The sequence below is a fragment of the Fusarium redolens genome (assembly GCF_020744475.1).
Source record: "Fusarium redolens strain MPI-CAGE-AT-0023 chromosome Unknown BKA55scaffold_18, whole genome shotgun sequence".
NCBI lineage: Eukaryota > Fungi > Ascomycota > Sordariomycetes > Hypocreales > Nectriaceae > Fusarium > Fusarium redolens.
In genome coordinates, this window is record NW_025763681.1 from 117520 (window position 1) to 143175 (window position 25656).

General features: G+C 50.1%; 7 protein-coding genes across 7 annotated transcripts; all 7 read left to right on the forward strand.

Annotated features, from left to right (window-relative positions):
* The first annotated feature begins 5780 nt into the window (after positions 1 to 5780).
* Positions 5781 to 6787, forward strand: BKA55DRAFT_579961 (Cyanovirin-N). Its single transcript, XM_046193928.1, has 4 exons — positions 5781 to 5875; positions 5925 to 6427; positions 6481 to 6593; positions 6642 to 6787. The coding sequence occupies exons 2-4, from the start codon at positions 6150 to 6152 to the stop codon at positions 6686 to 6688; spliced, it is 438 nt and encodes a 145-aa protein (XP_046044097.1). The 5' UTR covers positions 5781 to 5875; positions 5925 to 6149; the 3' UTR covers positions 6689 to 6787.
* A 740-nt stretch (positions 6788 to 7527) lies between these two features.
* Positions 7528 to 8550, forward strand: BKA55DRAFT_490959 (uncharacterized protein; the record flags this gene model as incomplete). Its single annotated transcript, XM_046186256.1, has 1 exon — positions 7528 to 8550. A coding segment is annotated over one exon (1023 nt), but the record flags the coding sequence as incomplete, so codon positions are not given.
* A 261-nt stretch (positions 8551 to 8811) lies between these two features.
* On the forward strand, positions 8812 to 9456 carry BKA55DRAFT_460305 (uncharacterized protein; the record flags this gene model as incomplete). The annotated part of the gene is made up of 1 exon (XM_046186096.1): positions 8812 to 9456. A coding segment is annotated over one exon (645 nt), but the record flags the coding sequence as incomplete, so codon positions are not given.
* Positions 9457 to 9723: 267 nt separating this feature from the next.
* BKA55DRAFT_487301 (uncharacterized protein) lies at positions 9724 to 10023 on the forward strand (the record flags this gene model as incomplete). Its single annotated transcript, XM_046186233.1, has 1 exon — positions 9724 to 10023. A coding segment is annotated over one exon (300 nt), but the record flags the coding sequence as incomplete, so codon positions are not given.
* Positions 10024 to 10752: 729 nt separating this feature from the next.
* Positions 10753 to 10977, forward strand: BKA55DRAFT_494508 (uncharacterized protein; the record flags this gene model as incomplete). The annotated part of the gene is made up of 1 exon (XM_046186274.1): positions 10753 to 10977. A coding segment is annotated over one exon (225 nt), but the record flags the coding sequence as incomplete, so codon positions are not given.
* A 4519-nt stretch (positions 10978 to 15496) lies between these two features.
* On the forward strand, positions 15497 to 17646 carry BKA55DRAFT_544263 (uncharacterized protein; the record flags this gene model as incomplete). Its single annotated transcript, XM_046190686.1, has 3 exons — positions 15497 to 16640; positions 16767 to 17237; positions 17549 to 17646. The coding sequence occupies 3 exons, from the start codon at positions 15497 to 15499 to the stop codon at positions 17644 to 17646; spliced, it is 1713 nt and encodes a 570-aa protein (XP_046044102.1).
* A 4325-nt stretch (positions 17647 to 21971) lies between these two features.
* BKA55DRAFT_579973 (peptidase S8/S53 domain-containing protein) lies at positions 21972 to 24567 on the forward strand. The gene has a single exon (XM_046193929.1). The coding sequence runs from the start codon at positions 22381 to 22383 to the stop codon at positions 24346 to 24348; it is 1968 nt and encodes a 655-aa protein (XP_046044103.1). The 5' UTR covers positions 21972 to 22380; the 3' UTR covers positions 24349 to 24567.
* The last annotated feature ends 1089 nt before the right edge of the window (positions 24568 to 25656 follow it).

Sequence of the window (25656 nt, forward strand, 5' to 3'; positions counted from 1 at the left end):
TATATTCATCTGCCTAGATAACCTGGCAGCCGCCACGTGTCTACGAGGCACTCCTTCTGAATCCTCTCAAAACGTCTTTCTCGAGTTCCAAGCTCTGACGACATCGCATGGAGCCATCCAAGTTCGCTGGGTGCCAGGGCACTCCAACATCCCTGGCAACGAACAGGCCGACAAGCTGGCAAAGGCAGCGTCATCGCTCCCCGAGCCCGAAGGCGCTCAACCGACGCTGGCTTACCTACGAAGAATCGCAAGACAGAAGCCGAAAGAAGCGTTCCAGGCGTGGTGGTCCACCTCCGCTCCTGAGCAGTACAAAAGACTCAATCTCAAGGCGACTACAGGCTGTCCGCCGGAGCTGTCGCTCCCGCGTGCAGCCTTGCACCATCTGCTGGCAGCAAGGTCGCTTCATGGGGACTTCGCCGCATATCACGAGAGATTCGACCATAGTGATGCACGCCTGGTCTGCTCATGCAACCGACGCAAAGCACCGGACCACATCTTCTACTGCAGAAAGGTACCGCCGCGTCATCGGATGAGGTTGGCACCCTCACCGAATGCAGCAGTCAACCTGGCAACAGGAAGAGACTTCACCAAGTTCACCGAACTGTCTAAAGCCAGCGTTTTCTTTGGAAAGATCTGTCCTCGTTATTAGACGAGCACGACCCGGGACGCACTCGCATCCTTCCTCCCCTCTTTTACCCTTATACATTTCCTTTTTCTTACCTTTCTCTCTTACCTGTTCTCGGCCAGATGAAGGGCGCTAGCACGCCCTCTATCTGATCGTGACCACTTGAAGGCAGCCCTGAGGCTACCGCGCCCAGAGGCTCACGATCGCCTAACAACGGGCTTACCTTGCGGCTGTCGTTCATCAGCCGCGCCTGATCATCCCGCTGACGGGTAACAGGCTAGATAAGATGCGCCATTTGTGCCGTTGATATGCTGGATAGTGTGAGGTCTATCGACGCGTCTGCAGAATTGGAATTCGAGAGGAAGTCATAGTATTCTGTAATTAGTGTGTAGATAGGTCCCAATTTCTCTAGCTCAGCACGTCCTGTGCTCCATTAGGAGACTTTCGGGGCCTACGGCCCCCCGGACGAAAAATATACATAACATAACATACAATCTGTTGATCACGAGAGATTCGACCACAACGACGCACGCCTGGTCTGCTCATGTGGCCGACGCAAAGCACCGGATCACATCTTCTACTGCAGAAAAGTACCGCTGCGTTATCGGATGAGGCTTGCACCCCAAGGGTCGGAACCACTACATCCACTCCACTTTGGACCAAATAGAGTGGATGTACGATTTTTTAGGCAATTACATAGTGGATGTAATACATATTCGACCGGAGTGGAATGGATGTACACACATGGATTTATAAGTGGATTTATAAGTGGAATTCTGAGGCTATTCACAACCTCGTGGGTGCGTATTCAGCCTCACTTTTAGAGGTTGACACTAACTCTTCAGCCTGTTGCTGCTGTGATGAATCGTCAACCTCGCTGGCGCTATTCTCGCCCTCCAATAGCCATTTTGTCTCAGCAAGCGCCAGCTCGCCGTCGCTTAGAGTCCCACAACCGGCATCAGGCTTACTTTCAAGGTGTGACTTAAGCAATGGATCCAGATCCTTGATAAGGCCAGCACGGTACCAAGAGCGTAAGACCTGACATATGGCGATGATCTCAGCATCCAGGTTCGTACGCAACCCCGAGACCATCTTGCCAGCAGCTGAAAATAACCTCTCACACTCGGCTGACATCGGCTGAATCGTCAGGAAGTCCAAGGCCATCCTGGATAACCGAGGATATCTGCTTTGCTTAGTGATCCAGTAACCAATTGGATCACGAACGGTGCCGTCGCTGGCGTCACGATCCGTCTGCCACGCTTGGTACTCGTCACCAACAATAGCTGCTGCGTGGGCTGGTAGTGAGTTCGGCAGACGACTGTTCTTCTCGAAGGGGTTGAAAAACCGAGGTCTTTTTGCCGGTGGCTCGTCGTCGCCTCTGCTGCTGCTGGTTCTAACCTCGAGATGAGCGTAATCGGACAGCCAGACGTCGGCAACCATCTCTTTTGCCTTTTCAACCCAACTAGGCTTATGAGCCCACGTTTCATCAAACCAGTCCCAACGATAAGCTGGATGCAGTGCCATAGCCGTATAGTAGATGGGCGTCTCGTCCAGCCGCCGATAATATTCATCCAGCTTATCCCAAGCAAGGTTGATTCCAATGCGGAAGTGCTCTGGATCAGGAAAGTCAGCAGCAAGCTGCTTATATTCTTCCAGTGTGTTAAGCAGCAACTCATAGCCAAGCACCACGTCCCAGATATTGCCATAGGAGCCAGTCCAGCCTTGCTTACGCCTGCGCATATGTCCATCACCCTCAAGCGTCTTCACCACGGTCTCAAAAACAGTCAGAATAGCCTCCAAATGGTAAAGAACCTCCCAGTCTTTGTCCGTTAGCTGATTCTCGTCTCGGAGGATGCGTGGTTTTTTCGCCAACTTGGCTTGTGTTACTTGGCCAGTCTTTTTAGACCTATTTTCGTCCTCCCATTGCGCCTTATACTTGATCAGTAGGAGTTCGATAGAGGTTTTCAACCGTAGAGCCCTGCGGATCATGTAGAGTTGTGACAGCCAACGCGTGTCGTTATCGATAATTAGCTTAAGTGGTTTCTTGGATCGGAGTTTAAGGGTGGCGGCGCGATCAATTTCGTCCTGTTAGATATACCGAAATTAGTAGGAGACGAATAGGATTTAGTAAAACCGCTCACCCTCTGGACCTCCTTGAATAAGTAAATCAGCCGATGGCTAATACGCACATCAACTACGATGTTGTGTAACTTGCCAACTGGTCCCTTTTTGCGCCATCGAGCGTATTCAGTATCAGATAACGCTTCTGCGCCTGATAATTGCTGCTCGAACGCGTCGGCGTTTTTTCCAAATAAGAGCGCCTTGGCTGACAAGTTAATTATGTGGCCAATACAGCGTCCTCGACGTAGTCGGCCATCGAACCCAAGCTCAGCACCAATGACCTCCATGGCAGTATCGTTGTTTTCAGCATTGTCGAGCGTGAAATAGCCAATCTTTTCTGGACTCACGCCAAGGGTGTGTAAGACGTCGAGAACCTCCCCACCGATCGTGGAGCCGAAGTGACGATGAGCCTCTGGAACCCCAATCATGATTTTGCATGGCCGATTCTTCTCATCTCTGAAAAAACAAGCAATGCCATAAAGGGCAAGCTTATTTCGAGACGTCCAGCCATCAAATGAGATATGAAGCGCTCCAGGGGAGTTCCTCAACACCTCGATAACCTTCTGCCTATGGCGGTCATACTCTTGAATGATCTTATATCGGACGGCCCTGGCAGTCAAGTTGGCCCGTTGGATAGAAACGGAGGGATTCAAATAGTCGAAGATTTCTTGGAGGATGGGGTTCTCGGCGAATGACAAGGACTGGTTGCTACTGACGATTAACTCGACTAGCATACGCTGAAAGTATTGTTTATCAAAGCGTGAGATGATGCTATTCGCAATATTCTGTTCCGTAGGCTTGTTGACGTCCAGTTTCAAAACAGAGGCAATAGTCGGCTGGTTCGATTTCAGTGCGCCTTCGGATTTCAGCTGTGCTGTACTCTTTTTCTCCCCCTCTGGCGCTGGTGTTTTGTGCTCACGCCATAGATGATTTGCCGCGTTCTGGAGACCTGAAGAGGTAAAACTCGCGATAGTGGGACGATTTACGAGGATACAGTCCTTGCAAGCCCATTTGCGTAAGCCATGACGTTGAATATCATAGCCAAAATCCCACAGCCAAGAGCTAGTATCACGAGATCGTTCTGACCAGGTCCAGCCTTTGAAATGTCGAAAAAGACGGTCTTCGAGGTGCTGCTGTTGGCCTGGCTGGGTGGCTGACATCGTCAATTTTTATTTTGGCAAAATCAACAGCAAAAAATCTTAGAAAACGCGATCAATAGGGGCAGTTTCTCGTATCACGTTAGAAGATTAGCTGTGGGGGTGATCGACCTTGGCTAACCATGAGTCCAGGTACCTCGATTTGGTAGGCAACTATATTCAAAATGAAGTACTATGGACCGTTCAGGGTCAGGGAATATCCCCCTATACCTAAATCCACTCCATTACATCCACTTTCAGGTCGGAATGTAGTGGATTATTACGTAAGCTGAGCGCCAGCAAAGTGGATGTAATAGAGATGGGCCACTTATTTGTGGTCCACGTGGATATGCAGTGTAGTTGGTCCGAGCCTTGCTGTCATGCATACCAACCACTAAACATGACGAATGGAAGTGCGTATTGTGGCAATTTCTTTCGTGGGTAGATGTGCTTTTTACGTTGTCTCCTTTCCTTCCCTTCACTTGAGAAAAGAGTAGCCTAATATGAAAATTTGTCGAAACACGATTGTTGATTACGCGGTCGCATTGGGTCTGGGTAAAAAAGGAAACGGCTGCATATTTTCAACCCCTATGGAAAGCAAATAGTGGGTCGTGTCTACCTGTGCCACTGCAGTCATCCTTGAATTATGTTGCGTGACCCTCAGAAGCCATCAAACTCCGTCTTTGATTGAGCACGGAGTAAGGCGGGGTTGTGAGACACGTAGGATTGAAGCAGGGAACAAGCTCGAATACGAGGTGTCAATCATGACCTGACCAGATGCCAAGAATCAAGAGGAGCTGAAAAGTCAAGTTAAGCAGTCCATCCTGCTCCCCGCTTCAATGTTACATTTTTTCAGTCTAGATCGGCCCGCCCCGGTGTAGATCGCCTAGCAGCCGATAAGAGCTATGCTAGCTCCATGACGTGACGATGGATAACTTTGTTGCCAGCCCCCACTATCGCTGCCTTGGCCGTTTGGACGAAAACGATTTTGTGTTTGTTGAAAAGTGATCCGGCCAGTACAGCTACATATTATGGCCAGGATAATAGCAGATGACGAGAAGCCCTTACCACGTCGCATTCGTGATACCTTACCTCGCAAGATGCGCCGCTTTGGGCAAAGATCTGCGCTGATTGATTTGGTACGCGGACTAATAGAGAAATTGGAGCAGCGTATCCGCGTTTACTAATTAGTCTTTTTATACGGCGCTATCGCTGACAGTGGGTTATATGCAAGTCAGCGTAATATTGAGACAATCTATTTATGTAATAGAATTATTAATCTTGTAATATTAGGCCATATATCTGCTTATGAGAAGTATGACATAATCCTGCTCGAACCATTAGCAAATTGTCCTTATCCTTATATTTAGATGTAATAGTTTATTTTGCAAGGTCTAATCTGTTAAATAACCTATTGATAATAAGTTCTACTGAGGGTATTTGGACCCAATGGATTACGTTTACGGGCAGTGCATAAGGCAATAGAAGAGTGACAGTGCAGCTAGAGCAAATATGAGACAGTGGCTGTCGTCGTTCACTGCATTGAGGCTCGTGTTTAAATTCGCTTTACTCACCTGCCTAGCTGAGACACTGCTTACCGCTGTCAAGCTCGTGCTGAGTGGTGGTTCCTCTAGCAGAGTTAGGTGGAGATTGCGGTAGAAGCATCCGCTGACGTTACAAAACTGGGAAAGAGGCGCAAGACCAAGCCCTGTTCTCGCAATACGAATTGGAAAGTAGCCTTAATCCTAGTGACCTTTAGTAACATATAACCAAGTTTGCTATTATATGGAACTTTAGGCCTAACCCCTTATTCGCTTCAGGAGTAAGACAACTATTAAAGCCCAGCCTTTATATACCTGCTTTACTTAATTATATCTTTCTTTACATACTTAACCTATGTCCTTCCAATTGTTGCAATTGGGCTATCTCGCCGAAAAATAAATACACATTAGGGCTAGTGCTTATGTTTGCATTTGCCTTTTTCTTACATATAGTAGGTGGAGAAAGTGAGCTTATATGAGTCGTATACTTACCAAATATAGGCTAGCCGTAATGTATTTACCTCAAGATGCATATTGACCTCGAGAAATAGAACCTATTAAGCAGAAATCTCGCATCTTGTGACCCCGTCTCCTTATTACAATCTTGGCGCCCTTCTCCCTTAATGCACGGGTATATAAGTAGCCTCTCGGACTTCGCATAATTTAACAAACCACAATCAACAGTTCTCAACATCTAGACTACCTACTACTTTCTATCTTACCACTATGATTCGACCTACTCTTCTTGCTACTGCCATCCTCGCTGGTCTCTCGACAGCAGCGCCAACCAGCACAGCCGACTTACCTCGCACAACCGGCGAGGCTCGCAGCCAGAGTGAGGTTATTGGTATACAGAGCTTTATGGGAAGCTGTCATTCCTGTTATAATTCATGGAATATACTTACCTGCACATGCCATAATGGCGAGGGGGAGTGGTTTAAGAGCAGTCTTAACCTTGACTCATGTCTTGGGAACGCTGATGGCTGGTTAAGGTGGCAGAGTGGGTATGTTGCCCCTTCGAAGTTGTGAACGCATACGCTAATTCTACGCCCCGCAGTGGGAGGTTTTCTATACTATGCGACAGTTTCAAATTGCATTTACCAGACCACAAATTTAGTGTTTCTTGTAGGACTAGTAGTGGAAATTGGATTCCATCGTTTGTCATGCTGAGTATGTTAATCTTGCTGTTTGGGAGAATGTTACTAAGTTAATTTACAGATGAGAGAATTCACAACAGTAAAGGATATCTGTGGTGCGGCGTTTAGAAGCTTTTTGTGACCTTTAAAGGACCCTATCAGATCTCTATTCTATTCTATTACTCTCCTTTTCCTTATTTATTATCGAGTGGAGTAAGGACTCCTGCCTGTCTTTACTAGATACAGAAAGCAGACTAGTCTATACATTCATTTACTATAAATATTATATCAGTGTATAGTTAATACAGCGTTGTGCTATAAACCGTGCCATTAACGACTGGAAGATCAAGCCTAAAGTGGTAGGACTTATAACTTTTATATTTAATAAGCTAGGTAAGAGTTAGGGTTAAAGAAGAGAAGGTGTAGTTGTAAACCGCTAACTGCTGATGTAAGAGTTGTGCGAAGCAAGTAAAAAAACAGCAGGAGTGGTGTAAGTTAGGTGGGTTGGGTGAACCGCTGGACGTGCATAAGCGCGTGTTTAGCGCACAGGGTTAGGGTTAAAGCACTGTCCTACCAAGTATTCAAGTCGGGAACGCGCCCCATTCCCGCTTCTGCGCCAATCACCTATCCCTAACCATCCTTGTCTACTACCACCTCGGGAACGGGGCCCGTTCCCAAAATCCAGCTCATTTCCCCAAATTATCAGGGATCATCTGGGAATGGGGCCCGTTTTCCCTAGTGACACTAATCCAGCCAATCATCATTCTGTTCAAGTCCAGAGTAGGCATAGAAGCCATCGCGGCAGTTAGGTAGACCCCGCAAGGGAGCAAGGGATCCCTACCTATGCCCTCCCCTTTTCTCTCTATAGGAGGTAAGTCAGAGAGAGAAGGGAGCCCTCCTTCCTAAACAGCCCAATATCGAGTAGCTATCCTCTTCCTAATCAGCTATCCTCTTCGCCAAAGTGAACGATGATTGAGCAGCTCGACCGCCTCGGACTTTACCTCAACCAGCCAGAGCCAGCGATCCTATGCATTCAATGCAAGTTCGCCCTCAAGGCCGATGGAGACCGTGTCTCGCGGCACCTCCGAGAGCGGCATGGCATCTCCAAGCTGGCTCGCCGAGGGCTTGGCCCATTCATCCGAACCCTTTGCCTTCCAGACCCAAAGACACTGCCAATGCGGTCGGATGGCTCTTCACCCCACCCTCACCTCCGCATCCAGCAGGGCGCCGCCTGCAGGCATTGCGGGCTCCGATCGACTAGCCTCGAGGTTCTCTCTCGGCACTTAAAGGAAGTCCACCCCCAAGATATCCAGCATAGCAGAGGACGCGGCTTCCCTGAGAGTCACTGGCTGCAGGACCATATCCTAGACCGACTTAGCTTCCAGGCCTGGACCGTGAGCAACATTGGGCGTTCCTGGACGGTTCATCTATACCGCGGTCAGCCCCAGGGACCACACACGCCTGTCACCATATACCAGGCGCCAGAAGCTATACAGGTATTCGCCAAGGAACTCTTTGTCAGAGAGCAGCAATATCTCTCCCAACAAGCACGGGGTAGTCTGCCGCAACCCACCGGCCGGACGACAAGCGCAACCGACCCAGTCCTCATAACGAACTGGATGCGGCGAACTGGCTGGGAGGAGACTTTCCGCAATACGCGACGAGACCTAATCGTCGCGATGGCTCAGTGCCCTCCCAAAGAAAACTCAGGGCCGCTATGGCTTGCCAATTATAAGGACGAGGCTCTAATAAGCAGTCAGGAGGATGAACACAAGCTGACCCGGATGATGGCCGCCCTTGACCGTCTATTCGAACGCTCCAACGATACCATCAAGCACACTGATATTTCCCTCCGGCGATGGCTTCGCGGCATATATCCTGACCGACCCTATAAACGCCCATTTGAGCTAGTCGTCAAGCCTAGTACAGAACGAAGATATCGCCAACTGCTTAAAAAGTGTCTATGCTTCTGGTTTCGACTCTGGCGTCTACCCCCGACACTGACCAGGCGTCTATGTCAACGAACGCTCTCTAAGCCTCAGAGGATGGCGTTGGAGACCTTATGGGATGATCCTGCATGGGAACAATACGATAGTTTCGAGAATGTATCCCTACTCGACGAGGAGGAGGAGGAATATGAAGAGGAATATGAAGAGGAAGAGGAAGAGGAGGGGAATAATAGCGAGGACGAAGACCCCAATGCACATTTTATCCAACCACCACCGCCACCACCACGACAAGACCCCAAGGCCGACCTAGTCTTACAATTCTGCCTATTTATGGCGACTGAGGATTTTGCAGATGGAAACTCAAAGTCGACAATGCTTGTTTACTTCAGCGCCACATGCGGACTTACATCGCCTATGGGTGCCGACTTTCTCCGCCCGGCTCAATTCACTAGCATCCTCTCCAGCCTCATCTATTGTACTCGGCTTCTTATCATGGAATCCGTGCTGCCTAGATTCTCACATAACTACATTAATCTATTACAAAGGCCTCAGTATGGGCAACTGGATATATTGAATGATATCCGTAAGAATAAGATGTGTGACGGGACGCTATCGCCACTCGGGGAGTTTATTAGTTTAGCCTCCTATGGCCAGTCCCTGCGTCAATCGGAGGGCCCGACAATCCAGTTCGAATGGAGCGACGATGGTGAGGAGATATCATGGGATGGGTGCTCTCGAGTTACCATGGATGGGTTTCGGACCCTAACCCACAGCGCAATCCAGGCAGCAACCCGCCAGTGCGAGTGGTTGATGTATGACTGGGTGCCACCAAACCGCGATCTTAAAACACTGCGCGACCGACTATCGACGGCCACGGTTGGGTATTCCTTTGTCTCTGACCCGGCCAACGGGATAGCAAGTGCTTATTTGGAGCTCCTCATGAAGGCCTGTCTCTCGCCTGTTAATCGACTTACTCTGGTCGGGGAAAACAAACGCAGTTCCTGGGATAAGAAAGCAGTGTGCGGCTATATCGACGCACACAACGATCTCCTCCGGATGATCCTACTATTATGCCACTTATCGTCGGGACAATGTGCACGGGCAACAGAGCTTTTAACCATTCGACATGGCAATACGGCTTCACAACTCCGTGGCATCTGCCTATATGATGGGCGGCTTTGTCTGATCACGAGGCATCATAAGACCCGAATATCCACCAACAACGAATTCTATGTTGTCCGTTTCCTGCCTGACCTAGTTACAGACATCATGTATCGATATCTTGTCTATATTCGGCCGTTGACATACATGCTTCTGCGGGTCTGTTTCGCGAGCTATGCCACCACTCCATTGCTGTTCGCTCCTGCTGGACCGAAGTCCGCATGGACAACCGCGGTGTTAACTAGAGAGCTTCAGCGGCTTAGCCAAGCCACCTCTGGAATTTCCATTGGCATTGGAGTCCAGCTATATCGGCAGCTCTCTATAGCTATTACCGAGAGGCACCTTCGGGATATTTCAGAAAGTTTCGACCGGTACAGTATCCATGCCGCCTACGGGGACGCAGATGTAGCGTATGCATGGCAGAGCGGTCATATGCAACTACAGAGGTCCATCACATATGGGCTCGATGGGGCGTTCCCAAATCAGCTCCAACCCGCTCTCCTACAGTTATATCTACGTGTCTCGAAAAGGTGGCATGAGTTCCTGCGGCTCGGGGATGGATGCAATGGCGATGCCGTCGACTTGGATGAGACAAGTACTGCGGACCAGCGAGCAATTAATCCAAGAAGACGCATACGCTCCCCAGATTCCACTGAAGCACTTAGAAGCGTTTCAAAGCGCAAGAGAGTGGTCGATTCTTCTGGAAGCTACACCGACTCAGTCAACATTGGCCCATCCCTTAGCCCGAGTATGGCTACACAGGAAGCTACCAACCAAATGGATCCGGCACATGATGGTACCTTGAGTCAATGGCCGCGGTCTGACCATGGTTTGACTGCGGGTCCAGGCCTAGCACTCGATGCAGACTACTGGGTTGAGGCCATGGCCGACGAGCTGCTTCACTACCCAGCGTACCGATGTCTAGTCTGCAAGACTCATGGCTATGCTGTATCAAACCTCGACAGCCACTTAAAGACTCAGCATGCCCATATCGGTGCTAAGACCCGGCGTGTCATCTCGGCTCGCTACGCTGGGCTCGAACTACAGGGACTATCCAAGGATGATTTCCCACATAGCCCACTGAACCCGATCCCAGCCATTGAGGGCCTACCTCTACACACCGGCTTTGCATGTACGCAATGTGGATTCCTAACTAGAAGCTGGAAGTGCCTGAAGGTACATCACAATCAGGTTCACGGAACGAAGGAGATAGGACACCGCTTAGGGCTCTGGTCTAGCGTCCTCCTACAGACCTTCTTCACCACTCCCCGGTCGGCCATCCATTACTTCTGCGTCACGGCCTCATCTGGGGATGGGGGCTGATAGGCCGGAGGTTAGAGTCCCGCTGCTGTTTGGGCCGCTACAGGAGAAGACCAGCATGGACCGGTACCTGGGCTATGTAAAACGCTTTCTGTGCTACTGTCTCAATGTATTATCGCTAGAAGAAGAGGTCCTCCTTGCCGACCACGGCTTTCGCTTTACGTTGGAGCAAAGGGCCAACCTCGAGAAGCTCTGGGCCCATCTGCAAGGGGAGGAAGACGAAGAGATCGAGGGAGACGACGATGAGGCGGAGGAGGACGAGATCGAGGGGGGCAGGCCATCATCAAGCAGCCGCCATAATAGCCCCAATAGCGATGAGGGCCTACAAGAGCGGATACTACAGGTCTTGGCGGGCTTCTGGACGCAGCGGCTCGACGGGGACCCTTTCGCGAGCCCGCTGTGGCACTTCGTCGGCGTGCTGGGGATCGACGGCGAGACGGGGCAGCTGCGACCGGCCCACCTATTCACCTACGTGCTCGCCGGTCTCGTCTTCACAGGACGGGCGCTGTTGGGGGAGTGGGCCATACCTACCCGGGAGCGGGACGGCATGGAAGACCTCACCCAACGATTCGCCCAGGTCCGGGACGCCTGGCTCTGCAAGGCCACATACTCACCCATGGGTTACATACTGAGCTTGCTCTTGTTCGGGAAGAAGATCGCAAGGGAGACAGGGAGCAGGCTTATGGTATCCTGGAGTAAGCAAGGTGAGATGATGTACTTTATGGGCAAGCCGATCCTGATGGAAGACCTCCGGACCATGGTGGCCAAGATGACGGCCGATGCCGAGGACCTCCTCTGGGGTCAGCTGATGTTCAAGGAGGGTGACGACGAGCGCTTTGTGATCCCCCTGGCCGGTATCGAGGACGACCTCACGCAGACGAGGCGGGGGCAATCCTTCATCCATCGCAATGGTCTCGCCGGTAAGGAGGTCGAGATGCTCGAGGACCTTATCGCGAGCTCCCGGAAGACCGACCTTCTTGACCAGACGGGCGAGTGGAAGTGGGCGGGCATCAGGAAGTACCTCAAGCTGGTCAAGAGGTTCGAGGAGTTCTTGCTACTCCTCGCCCACATCACGGGAGGCCAACCTAGCCGAGGAGAGGAGATTACAGGGCTGCGCCTCATCAACGGCATCAATAGGGACCGCAACATCTTCATCATCGACGGCGAGGTTGTTCTCGTTACGCAGTACCACAAGTCCCTCGCCCACTTTGACTCGCCCAAGGTCATCCCTCGCTTCTTGCCTGGGCGGATCGGGCAGCTGTTCGTGATGTATATGATCTACATCCGGCCGCTGACAGATCGCTGGGAGGCCGATAAGTGGGAGCTGTACGGGGAGAAGATGGCACCGCCGAGCGACTTTATCTGGCATAACGAGGCGGCAGGAGGAGTACCCTGGGAGAGCAGCCAAATGTCAGCGGCTATGGGGAGGTGGACGTCTTACTATATCGGCCGCCGGATTATGCTCCAGGATTGGCGCCACATTGCCATTGCCATTAGTAAGAAGCATGCCCGTGACCGAGGAGCTGGCCGGGCCGACTTCGAGGACGGCGAGGATGATCATGATGAGTCAGAGCAGTATGAGGTACCAGATGACCTAGCCGCCTCTCACACCGGCCAGACAGCCGCTAACTATGGCGTTACGATTGATATACTTAAACGCTTAACGGCTGAGTCCCTAGAGATCTTTGGGCAGGTAAGCCATCGCTGGCATAAGTTCCTCGGCTGTGATAAAAGCTCATCACTGCTATCATCGCCATCGGGTAAGAAGGTCGAGCCTATTCCCAGACAAGATAGAGAGGTGAAGGAGGGACACCCCCCCAGGAAGCGGGCCAAGGTTACATCCCTCGAGGCATTACAGGCAGGCAAGATAGGGGTAAAAGAGAAGGAGAAGCAGGAGAAGGAGAAGAATGAAGAGGAGGAGGAGGAGGATATGATTATACGGGCGCTACGGGCAGTGCTACGTAACAACAATGCCCGATTTCGGTCACCCCAGCAGGAAGAGGCCGTGAGGCAAGCTGCAGCTCAACAGAGCCCGCTTGTGGCAGTACTGCCAACAGGTGGCGGCAAGAGCTTGGTCTTTATGGTCCCGGCCATGCTAGCAAGCGCAGGTGTCACTATCGTGGTAGCTCCCTATGCCGAGCTTAAGAGGCAGCTTGTGCAACGCTGTGTTGATGCCGGCCTAGATTGCAAGCCCTGGCCCGAGGCACGGTCATCTTGGCCCAGGGTCACGCTTGTGTCAGCCGAGGCGGCCATAACTGATGACTTCCTGCAGTGGGCGGCCGACTTAAGCGTTAATGGGAGGCTAGACCGCGTGGTTATCGACGAGTGTCACCTAACCTTCACGGCTGCCGAGACCTACCGCTCGAAGCTCCGGGGCCTTGTCCTCTTGCGGAGCCTAGGTTGTCCCTTTGTCTTCCTTACCGGGACCCTGCCGCCGCTCCGCCAGCGTGACTTCGAGGAGGCCATGCAGCTACAGAACCCGCTCTACATACGGGCCTCGAGTCACCGGCTGAATGTGCGATATGCCGTCCTTCGCGTCCGTAATGGGCGGGGCGTGATGGAAGTGAAGAGACGGGTGGAGGCACGATTGCCAGACCTGTCGGCAGGGGAGAAGGGTATTATATACTGCACCAGCCAGGCGAAATGCAAGGCCCTCGCCCGCCAGCTCGACTGCCACTACTACCACGCCTTGCGCGACGACAGCGACTCGCAGTTCATCGCCCAGCGTGAGGAGGGTTTCCAGGCATGGCTCCGAGGCGAGGCCCCTTACATAGTGGCAACGGCGGCTCTGGGCACGGGCATCGACGTCGCCGGTATCATCCACGTTATCCACCTCGAGGCTCCCTTCAGTATCATCGACTACGCCCAGGAGGCCGGGCGGGCCGGACGAACCGGAGAGCCTGTGACGGCCGAGGTCATTATTGAAGATAAGGACTGGCCGGACGAGGACGCCGCGGGCGAGGCCTGCTTAGATATAAGCGTGCGGGAGGTACGCAGGCTGATCCGGACCCGAGGGTGCCGGCGTCGGCTGCTCGGCCAATGCCTAGATGGCGACCTGCGGGACTGTAAGGACCTCGGCGGCGATGACGAGACTAAGGTCACAAGATGCGACAACTGCCACTATGACGAGCTGGCGTGGAAGAGCGAGCTATCGGCGCAAGGGATTATTGCCTCGCATGCCCGAGGCAGGCAGGATGCCTACGCCCTCGAAGTTCTCGAATCTGCCCTGGAAGAGGTCGAGGAGCTTGGCAAGATGGGCTGTCGTATCTGCTGGATGTTTGATGGTATCGAGGAGGCCAGGCATATGTGGGGCGAGTGTCAGTCGACGGCCGGGACAAAAGACCTATCGTTCACCAGCTGTATGGACTTCCAGGGTCTAATTGACTATAAGAAGGACCGGCAGGCAAGATTCCTGAGCTGCTTCTACTGCCATGTATCACAAGAGCTCTGCCGAGACGGCTATAAGACGAAGGGGGCCTCGTGCTGGCGGTGGAAACATACGGTGATCCCTGTGGCATTAGCCGCGACCACGGAGGCAGATCTACTGCTACGGATACAAGAGGCGGCCGGACGAGAGTTTAAGAGCCGGCAAGACTATGGGGACTGGCTAGGTCGAAAGCATAGTAAGCTACTATGTGGGCGGGAGATGACTAATGCCATGGCGGTATTTATGATAGTACTTAACTGGAGGCAAGATAATAATAATAAAGGAAAATAAGATAGTTAAAGGAGAAATAGTGTAATAAAATAAGAAATATAATTAAACACAGATCGAGATAAAAATAATGAATTGAATGAAAGTAATGATAATAATGACAGTTTAGATAGTAAATTAATTAATGAATGAATAAATGAATGTATATATAAGTGAATGATGATAGGATTCAGGTAGGTCTAGGGTAGCCAAATGGCAATGATAAGTAGGCGATAAGATAAGGAAGTCGGGTATGGTATAGGAAGCAAGTAGGATAGAGAATATTAAGTATAATTATTATCTATTTTCGTTATTGTTGTCTGTTGGGTTGCTTACTTATATGTTAAGGACTGAGGGTGATAATGATGATTTACCTGTAGCCCTAACCCTAACCCTAAAGCAAAAGCGAAAGTTTTAGTTTAAGTAGGGAAGGTAAGAGGCTAGCAGGTATTTAAGAGGGTTAGGTAAAGGATAAGAACGGACTGGCTGACTGTTATATTAATGCTGAGCTAGAAGTTAGACTAAGGCTTAAGGGTAGCCTTTAACCCTAGGTATTATTCACAGGCGATTCATCATAAATCGGCCACCAAAATGGATAATTTCGCTTAAACTTTTAGGGTGAATCGCCAGAGGCTCGATCGGGTAGTTAATTGGTTGAAAATAACCCCAACCCCACACTTGGGGTTAGCTAGCGTCAGCTTGGGGTTAGCATGATGCATTGGAAAGGGGATTTCAATCAACAGAGGAAAACAACAAGACTATTTCTCTCTTTACTTTCTGTTATCGAGATAAAGGAGGTGACATCAAGCAGCAATGGAGGACATCATACAGCTCAATCAGGACTATCAGATACTGATCTGCCGGCTATGTCAAGCAGCCGTTCGACCCGGCAGCAGCATTGAGACCCATTTTCGACAGAAGCATCTGCTGAAGGGCCAAGTGCTCAAGGACATTAAAGACTACTACGGCACACTTGAACTAGCTGACCCGAAGCTTGCTGCAACCCCCGAAGATAACAGTGAGGCAATTGAACAGCTTGTTATTTCACACGGATACAGCTGCAACGCATGCCGATATCTCACTATTGCACGAGATAATATTGTCCGCCACTGGAGAGAGGCAGGGCATGGAGCAGCAGAGGAGCGATGGACCGAGGTGCGGCTGCAGACGTGGATGGGAGGACATTATGCGCGCTACTGGATCGTTCGAGACGATAGCGATAGCAATGGCCCGTCCGATACGGCTGACGAAGCTAATGCTAGAAGTCAGAGCGCTATGGATGAGGTTATCGCCGCAAGTGAGGCTCGATTGAAAGAGAAAGATGCCGCACGACTGCGAAAAGGTGACTTAAAGGAAGATATCGACCGTGACTCGTCGTGGGTTAAAAGGGTAGGCTGGGTACGACACTTTGGCTCCCGGGACTTGACCAGTATTCACGACGCAGCCGAGTGGCTACGGGCGAGGGCAGCAACGGGCAGGCGGACTGTGGCACAAGACGATGAAGAAGCAGTCCGCGAACGACTATTGCTTGGCCGGCTTGGACAGAGCTTTGATCGTGAGGTGGAACGTTGCTGCTGGCGACTTGACAGCGTGCCGACTGAGACGCTGCAGTGGCTCGCTAGCATTTCATCGACAACCCCGTCCGGTCAACCGTTCGGCCGCAAAGGCAAGGAGGCATCGATGATCAAATACAAGTCTGTCGGTCACCGTTACTTGGGTTTCTGCTGGAAGGCATATCATATCGGTCGTAAGGAAGCGCTTGAACGCTGGGCCGTTCGCTTTACGGATGAGCAGTGGAGTTTGCTACAGGATATTGCAGACGAGCTTGAAAGAGACCGGGTTCCAAGCAGTCACGACAGCGGATTCTTCAGCGGCAGAGAGAGACAAGCTACTGATAAAGACGAAGACGAATATCAAGATGATGATAATAGTGATGAAGACGAGCGAGGAAATGAAGGTATGACTAGCTCACTAGATGGTGCGCTAGATCGAGCCGTATTCAACTTCATCGTGGCTTCGATCAAAACTCACGTCGGCGGAAATGTATATACGAATTCGCTACTATGCTTCTGTGCGGCACTAGGTATTAACCGACACCCACTAGGCTATTTGGAGCCGCATTTGTACACTGGTATGCTAGCTGGTATACTATGGTGGGCCCGGCTGTTCTTTTTAGAAGCTGTATTTGAGAATCAGCCGGTAGATCAAGATGAGGTTGGGATAGAGGCCGTACTTGCATTTCGAGAGGAGCATACATCATGGATGTGTATAGGCACTCACAGCGTCATAAGTACGATTATCGGATGGATGGCATACGGAAAAGGGTACCGGCAGAAGAACGGGGGGCAGCCGTCGATACGATGGTCTGACGACGAAGAGGGATTATTTCACATGGGCGAGCACATCAGCGTCGAGGATTTTACCCGCACACTACGCGATGAGGTTACTGAGGCAGAGAAGCTGCTAAATGGGCTGTTTGGTGGGGTGTGGCAGACAGTCAGTAAGAAGATCGATATGGGTCGGATCGTCGATAATATGATACGGCTCGGGGCAGGTCAGTCATTTGTAAGCAACCTAATACTACAGTCCAAAATCAATTGTACAACAATTGATTTAATTTACCCCACTTTACAGGGGGTTGACTTGATTTTTGACAAGGGGTAGACTTGAATTTCGAAAAATGGACTACAGTAGCGTTGGGGTAAACTCGATTTTGACAGGGGTTGACTTGGATTTCTGATTGGTTCTTGGTTACACGTTCAGGCAAGACAACACTTTAACAGCAGCGCGTCGAGCTTTGAATCCTATTTATCAACGTCTATCACAATGAATGTGAGATCTAACCAACAATCTATTATTTTTTAGCTTGTTTCAAGAATATCCGTCAGACCATGGCACTCAAGCCTATAACGGAGCTCGGCCCTTCCAACCCTATCCTAGCTGCGTGGCGGATTCAGGTCTGAATCCATTTAAACTCCCATAATAAAAAAGGGAATTGATAGAGCGGCATGACGGTTTTGATACAGAGGCATGACCTTACAGCGGCATGACTTTCACGGGCTTTGATTCGCTAAATTTTTAATTGTTAGTAGATTATGGATTCTGCCCCCTGCACTAAAAGTACTACAGCTTTAGCTCCGGACCAGCCGTAATAACACTAGGCGCGTAGACGCGTTCCCATGTCTTGACCTCATATCTTTTATCACTTCCATGATGTCTTCCCCTGCAGTAGAACGACGTATAGGCCTTCGTAGGGCGCGAAGCTTAAGCCCTAGCAATCAAATACACCGTGAAAAACGACAGCGAACAAGCCGACAAGCCAGTTTTAGCCCTCCTTTACTCGTAAATCGACCGAACTCTGCAAGCAGTTCTGCAGCAAGCATCGGCCAATACTATGGAGTAGGCGACGAAGACACGCTAAGCAATCTCTTTGCTTCTTACCCACAGACTTTTTCGACCTTCCCACTGCCCCACGGCTCGCAGGGCCTACACGAACCTGCGTGGGATCTGCGGTTTGATTACGAGATTCACCTTCTAAATGAGTTTCCATCAGGGAGAACACGACTTCAGCGAGTCAGGGCCCCTATTCCAGGTCCCGAAATCGACCCTGCACCTTTCTCCTCCCCACCAGAGCCAGCCCAGCGGCCACCGACCGCAACAAGAGCTGAGTTCGAATCTGCTATGAAAATTGTACGGCAGGTTGTTGGTGAAGACCAGAGACTGACTATTGACCTTGCTCGGTCATACGAACGAGTGCGTGCATGGCGAGAGCGATGGGGCTGGTCACCGCTCAGCTCAGACGCCTACGAATCTCCTCCACCATACTCTCCACCGCGCAAGTCACCTACACAGATTCTTCAAGTATCACCAAGGGCCGAATCACCGGAATCATTACCTTTTCAACAAATCTCTTCACCTTCTCCAGGCCCAATCCCTAACCCACCTATTCCAGGCGATCCGGCGCCATTGGCTGAAGCTCTCTTCGACTCGGTCAATTTGTTCGCGAAAGAAAACGGGTTTGGCATCGTTCGAAGGAATGCCTATTCATATAAAGGACGACGGATAAGATACTCGCTTCAGTGTGATCGATTTGGACAGCCAGGGGCTTCAAAAGGCGCAGGCCTTCGACAGCGTAAATCTCGGAAGTGTGGCTGTAAGTGGATGGTAATTGCTGAAGCCCTGGAAGAGGGCAAATGGCTTCTACGACAACATCCAAACTTGGAACACAGCCAGCATAACCATGGGCCTAGTATCACATCGTCTGCGCACCCCTCCCATAGACGACTCACTACGCCAGTAAGGGCAACCATTGAATCAACAAGCCGTCGAGTCGGCATCCGGGCTCGTGATGTTCGGGCCGTGATCGAAGAGCAACATCCTGAATCGTCATTTACTCAGAGGGATATCTACAACGCCCGCGCGCTCATCAACCGGGAAAAGCTAAATGGCTACACACCTACTGCGGCATTAATCAAGCTCCTCGACGAGATGGAGATTCCCTACCTTGTCAAGTGGGCTGATGACCAACCAAACCGTCTACTTGGTCTTGTCTGGACGTTTCCTTATTGCATCCAGATGTGGAAGCGGTTCCCCGAGGTCATAAGCTTTGACAACACATACAATACTAATCGATTCAAGCTTCCCTTATTCCAAGCCACTGGTCAGACCTGTCTTGGGACTGTATTCAACGCAGCCTTCGGCCTGATCGACAATGAGAGAAGAGAAGGCTTCCAATTCCTCGCTGAGAGCATTCGCCAGCTTATAGACCAGCACTCTATTAGGCAACCTGATGTCATTATCACCGACTTCGACGACTCTATGAAGGCCGCCCTCAATGATCAGTTTCCTGATGTGCAGCAACAGCTTTGCATCTATCACATTAACTCGAATGTCCTGCTTAAATCGAAGCAGAAGTGGGCTAAGAAACGGAAGAGCAGTAGTAGCCCTGACGCCAGTGACTGGGAGGATTCTGCCCCTCAGACACAGGCTGAGCTCAGCGTTACGAACAAACAGCTGGTCCACTCGCTTACCGGTGACGAGATTTCTCACACCTACAGAGGGGTTCTTATGATGTGGAAGCGTGTACTCTTTGCTGAAACAGAGGAGGTCCATGAGAAGGCGTGGAGAGACCTTTGCAAGAAGTTTGATGACCAAAGAGTCATCCTACGCTATCTCCATGGGACCTATCTGCCGGTTAGGGCCCAGTGGGCACGCTGCTTCCTCCGCAAGCATCGCAACTTTGGTATCCGCGTCACCTCCGGAACAGAGGCAAGCAACAACAATATCAAGAGCTATCTCTTGAACGGCATGAGCCACTTGTATCGACTCGTCGAGGCAATGCAGGACATGATGAAAGATCAAGAACGTGACTTCAAGGATGCCTGCGCACAGGATGAGGTTCTTACTGCCCGTGAATATCTAGGATCAAGTGGAGACTACCTAGGTGATCTACCAACAGTGATTTCATCGAAGGCGCTTGGGTTGATCAACAAGCAATATCGTATTGCTCGTAAGGCGATGCCTACCGGGAAGAATCCCTTTCCAGAGCCTCTCTCAGACTGTAACGATGACTGTTCGGTTTCTGTCGAGCTTGGGGTCCCTTGTTGTCATAAAGTCTATGCGAAGCTGGGATCTGCAACGTCTTTCACTAGATATGATGTCCATCCACGTTGGCGACTACGAGATTCATCATCCCAAGATCCATACCGACGGATCCTTGATCCTAGGATTGCCACTGCTCTACGTGGCAGACCTAAGAATACTGCGCAGCCTGTGCCTTCGAGAATGGCCATCGGCGGGAGCAGCCAAACCGTCAGTCAACTGACCAGCCTAGCAGCAAGCCAGCCAGCAGGCCGTAAGCGAGGTCGGCCGCCGCGAATCGTCAATAAATCTACACTCACCAGGGTCTCGTTGGAACCAAGTCAGCATAGTAACACGCAGGCCAATAGTGAGGTAAGCAGCTTATCGACTCAGTGTCAGACACAAAGTCAGTCAGCCACCCTCGGATCTGGACGAACAACAGGAGTTCGTGCTAGCGGTCGGAGGACGCAACCTAGCATCCGGAGGACGAGGAGTCAATGGGAACTAGTTGACAGCGATGAAAATATACTTCCTTCTATAGTAGTCAGAGAGTAGAGCGTTAGACGTGTTTCCTGAGCAATAAACAGAGCAAGAATTTTCCATTAAAAACGAGACCTCTTGAGACACCGTACTATGCCAAGATCTTGAGCACTGGGAGAGCTTGAGGTAAGAATAAGGTCATGTTAAGAGAGCTGGTCACACTGGGTTCGTCAGGAAGTATTTATGGGTCCGCGAAGAACTGACCAATTGAATGTTATATAAAGTCATGCCGCTGTAAGGTCATGCCTCTGTATCAAAACCGTCATGCCGCTCTATCAATTCCCATAAAAAAAACGGCCCTAATGAACAGACGACCTGAACCCATTTAACCCAAACGGATTCAGGTCACCCCCAACTTTTAGTTAATAAAATGCATTTCAAGTAGATGCATCAATTTATTACATTAAGCCCACTTCACAGTTCAAGTTTCAGCCCGAGATAATCATAATTGCGACATTAGGACTGGGTCAAAGTTCGAATCCATTTCTATACAATGGCGGGTAAAGTAGAGATATATGAGCTACATCGGACCAAGGATGAGTTCACCTTTGTCTACCGCACGCTCAACTTGAAGTTTACTATAAGGTACCTGTACATACAAAAATGCTCTCCTATCTGTTGCTGTCCCTTTTTCTTTTCCCCATGTCTCGAAAAATTGCCGCTCGTGGCCGAATAAACGCCTCCACCTTGGTCCGCTGCGTCTGCTCTTGAACGTCACGTCCGGGGAGATATCCGTAGGGCTAATAGTCTGGTTCGTATCTTTGCAGGAACCTTACATTACTGGAATGTCATTGGCTCCAGTTAGGATGTGGTTGGACAAGTAACTCTCCGATACAGAGCAGTCGAGACTTGTGATCTCTGACCGGCATGTTCCGGCTTGATCTCCGCAGGAAAACGGAAGGGAACGGGAATGTGAGACTATCAAACAGATCTATCACATTTATCATAAACCCAAAGTACTTTACTTCGCATTTTAAGCTTATTTATACTTTTTAATGTAAGAACTACACAAGCTATATCATTTTGGCTGGTCTAGACAAATCTAGGACTTGAGGTGAGGGGGGACCGGTAGTTGGTTTTCCGATGGGGAATTCCACTTCACCTACACACCATCTTAGAAGCTCAGCCAGCCACAAGCGGGGTACCAAACATTTCCATCACAGTCCACTATTCACATGCTATCGGCGTTCAGCCGCAAGCCTCTATAAGCAACGAATAGAAAGCTGTCATATATTTTTTGTTTCAGTTGATCACTGGGACCATAAAGACGGCACTAAGCGAAGTTACGATTACAGATAATCAAGACACCGTTGCATCCATCATTTGATCTCACCGTCTGAGCGCGATCATGTGCTGATGTTCTATGGCTTTCAGCCGCAGATTTAGACATGGAAAATAAGAGATGCCTCACTTTAAAGGGTTTCTTCCGCTTTTTGAAGGAAAGGCGGTGGTTTTGGACGATGATACAGCTATAAGGCTTCCCATGACCCTTCTGCCATAGTACCGTGCTTCATAGTCACACTCTCGTCCAAGACGAACTCTGATCACGCCTAAATATTCTACTCAGCTTCTTCACCATGTCTGGCCCAACTATCAACGGCAATCCCTTCTCTGTTTCCTCCCTTCCAGATGGCCCTGAGCAGTCTGGCGAGACCAGACTCAACGCCCTCCCACCGAATATTAACTACATTGTTCTTGAAACTCAAGACCCTCTCAAAAGACCCCAGAAGCTTTCCCTCAGAGGCCTGCGTGTTGAACTGCAGGAGTATCTCGGTGGCAACACTTGGCTCTGTCGCTATGAGCCCTCTGACATCAAGGTGCTTCGCGACCTAGCCTTTGTCAAAGATGCGAAGCCCTTACATCCAGAGTTGAAGCTTGAGCCAGCTCTAAAGACCTCTGATGGTGCCGCTGATAGTCGCACCGTGGATATTGTCCTCCAAACACGCGCAGATGACTCTGCCCAGGATATATCCCAGCGCATGGTGGACAACTTGGGTATCTCGCCTGAAGATATCAGCATCAGAAGTGGTGACTCCATCATTCGCCTGACGGGCAACGTTGACAAGATACAAGAGATTGCCAAAATTGACAGTGTCGGCTCTATCCAGGAGGTTCATAAGCTACGCCTCGTCAATAACGTCGCTCGTGAGATTCTACACGCTGACGTCACCGATTCATCAAACACTACGATTTTCAAGGGTGCTAATCAATTGGTCACCGTGGCTGATACGGGCTTTGACAAAGGCGATGAGCATAACACTCATGAGGCTTTCACTGGTCGTGTTCAGAAGCTCATACCTATTGGTAGACGTACTGAGACCAACGATCCTAATGGACATGGCACACATGTTTGCGGTTCTGTTCTCGGTGACGGACACGCTGACACGATGGGAGGACCCATAATGGGCACTGCACCAGCTGCCAAGCTCATTGTTCAGTCTCTCCTCGACGACGAGGGCGGCTTGTTTGGCCGATCTGATAAGACCCTTGGTGACCTTCTCCAAGAGGCACTGGATGACCAATCTTTTATCCATACCAACTCTTGGGGTCCTGTGTGGGAACGTCAACTTCCCTACAACAATGCCAGCAACGATCTTGATACTTTCGTTTCCGCGCATGAAGAGATGACAGTCTGCTTCGCTGCAGGTAACGATGGTGGTGAGAGCACTCCTCTTGGACATATCGGAGCTCAAGCAGCTGCCAAGAACTGCATTGCCGTTGGATCATGCGATAATCGACGCAAGGCTAGGAACAATCGATTTGACACGTTCAAAGCTGATGGGATTGCTGAGGGTAATCCCAACAACATCTCGTGGTTCAGTAGCCTGGGTCCTACACTTGAGGGTCGCATCAAGCCTGACGTCGTTGCGCCTGGTACGATGATTCTGTCGGCTAAGTCGAGAGATGCGAAGCCAAGTGACAATTTTGGTCGTTCAACTGATCCAGCTTGGATGTTTGATTCGGGTACTAGCATGGCTACACCTCTTGTAGCTGGCTGTGTTGCTGTTCTCAGAGAGACGCTGCAGAAAGATGGAGTTGAAGCACCGAGCGCCGCTTTGTTGAAGGCTATGCTGGTCAATGGAGCCGTTAACACGGGACAGAAGATCCAAGCTCAGGGATTTGGACGTGTCGATCTCGCAAATTCTGTGATTTTGAAGGGAATCACTACCAATAAAGGTTTCTTTGAAGGAGAACTTCTTGATGAGGATGCCGATGTTGGTTTCACGAAGACCCTGATACTGGGAGATCTTCTCATGCCTGACGGACCTGACTCAGCAGAAGTTACTCTCAAGGTCACCATGGTGTATACTGATCTTCCTAGAGCAGCCCTTCAGAACAACCTGAACCTGAAGGTTGCTGTAGGTGATCTACCTGGCAGGTTTGGAAATCTCGGGAATAGGCCTGATGGAAAGAATAATGTTGAGCAGGTGGTTTGGAATGGTATTCCTGCGAAGAGAGATACTAAGATCACACTGAATGTTTCTGCACCGCGGACTTTGCGTGAGGATAGCCAGAACTTTGCGCTGGTTTGGAGTGTATCTTGATTTGGGTTGGTGTTTTACGTTGGAAGGTCACGTTTACGCTCTCTCATTGAATCCTCAACTAAGTTTCCCCTCTCCAGCGATTTTTAGTCAGCAGGTCGACAAGCAAGATTGAATAGCTTCCAATAGTACTGTAAAAGATAAAAATAAAAAAAAAGGTCACGACTATGCAAACACCGCTCCGTGGAGCTTAACGCATAACCGGAGTTATTAGTATGATACATAATATTACATAGATATATCCTTCGGCCTGTATCACAATCTCCCCACTGTTGTGGAGGGCGTAAGCATATTTTTAGAATAACATAGACTTAAACGGCCTTTGTCCTCCTAGAAATTATGAAAGCGCCTTGCCTGCTCTTTGTCTTTGACCTGGTGTTTGATCCTCCACGAGCGTGGTAGATCGTCATTTGTGATATACGATCAGACCGACCAGCTAAGCGCCTGGATCATGGCCACGGCTTCATGTCGGCTGATAGCGATGATGATGTCATGCGAGACGAAGCCCAACCGATCGAAGGATTGAGGGGCGAGATATTCGTCTACGCCGAACGGGTTAGACTCTATCATATACTTCTGCAGACTAATCTGGGCGACGAAAAACTATGTAACATAACGTACATGATAAGCTGGTGCAACAGACAAGCGAGTGCAACAAAAAATCCCGCAATTTACATCTTCTCAACTTAATCATTTAATTTTCAACCACCAAATATGTCAGACCTAAATATTGAGGCTAGGATTCTTCTTGCACTTCGTGCCCTTCAAAATGACCCAAAATTAAGTCTCCGACGCGCCGCAGGCATTTACCAGGTCCGTTATTGGACTTTACATCGCCGACAGAAGGGTATCTTTTCTACGCGTGATTCTATCCCAAAATCACGCAAACTATCTGATCTAGAGGAGCAGATCATAGTTCAGTTCATTCTCGATCTGGATTCGCGAGGATTCCCCCCGCGACTGCGTTGTGTTGAGGAGATGGCTAACCGATTGCTCGCCGACCGAGAGATGCCGCCTGTCGGCAAGCGCTGGGCCTCTAACTTCGTCAAGCGACACAAAGACCTCAAGACGCATTCTTTCCGTAAATATGACTACCAGAGAGCCAAATGTGAAGATCCGACCATTATTCGCCACTGGTTTAGGCTCGTAGCAAATGTAATCGCCAAGTATGGCATCCGACCTGATGAAATCTATAACTTTGACGAGACTGGCTTTATGATGGGCATCATTGCGAGCGGAATGGTCGTCACAGGTGCTGAAAGGCGTGGAAGACCAAAATCAGTGCAGCCTGGAAACCGGGAATGGATTACA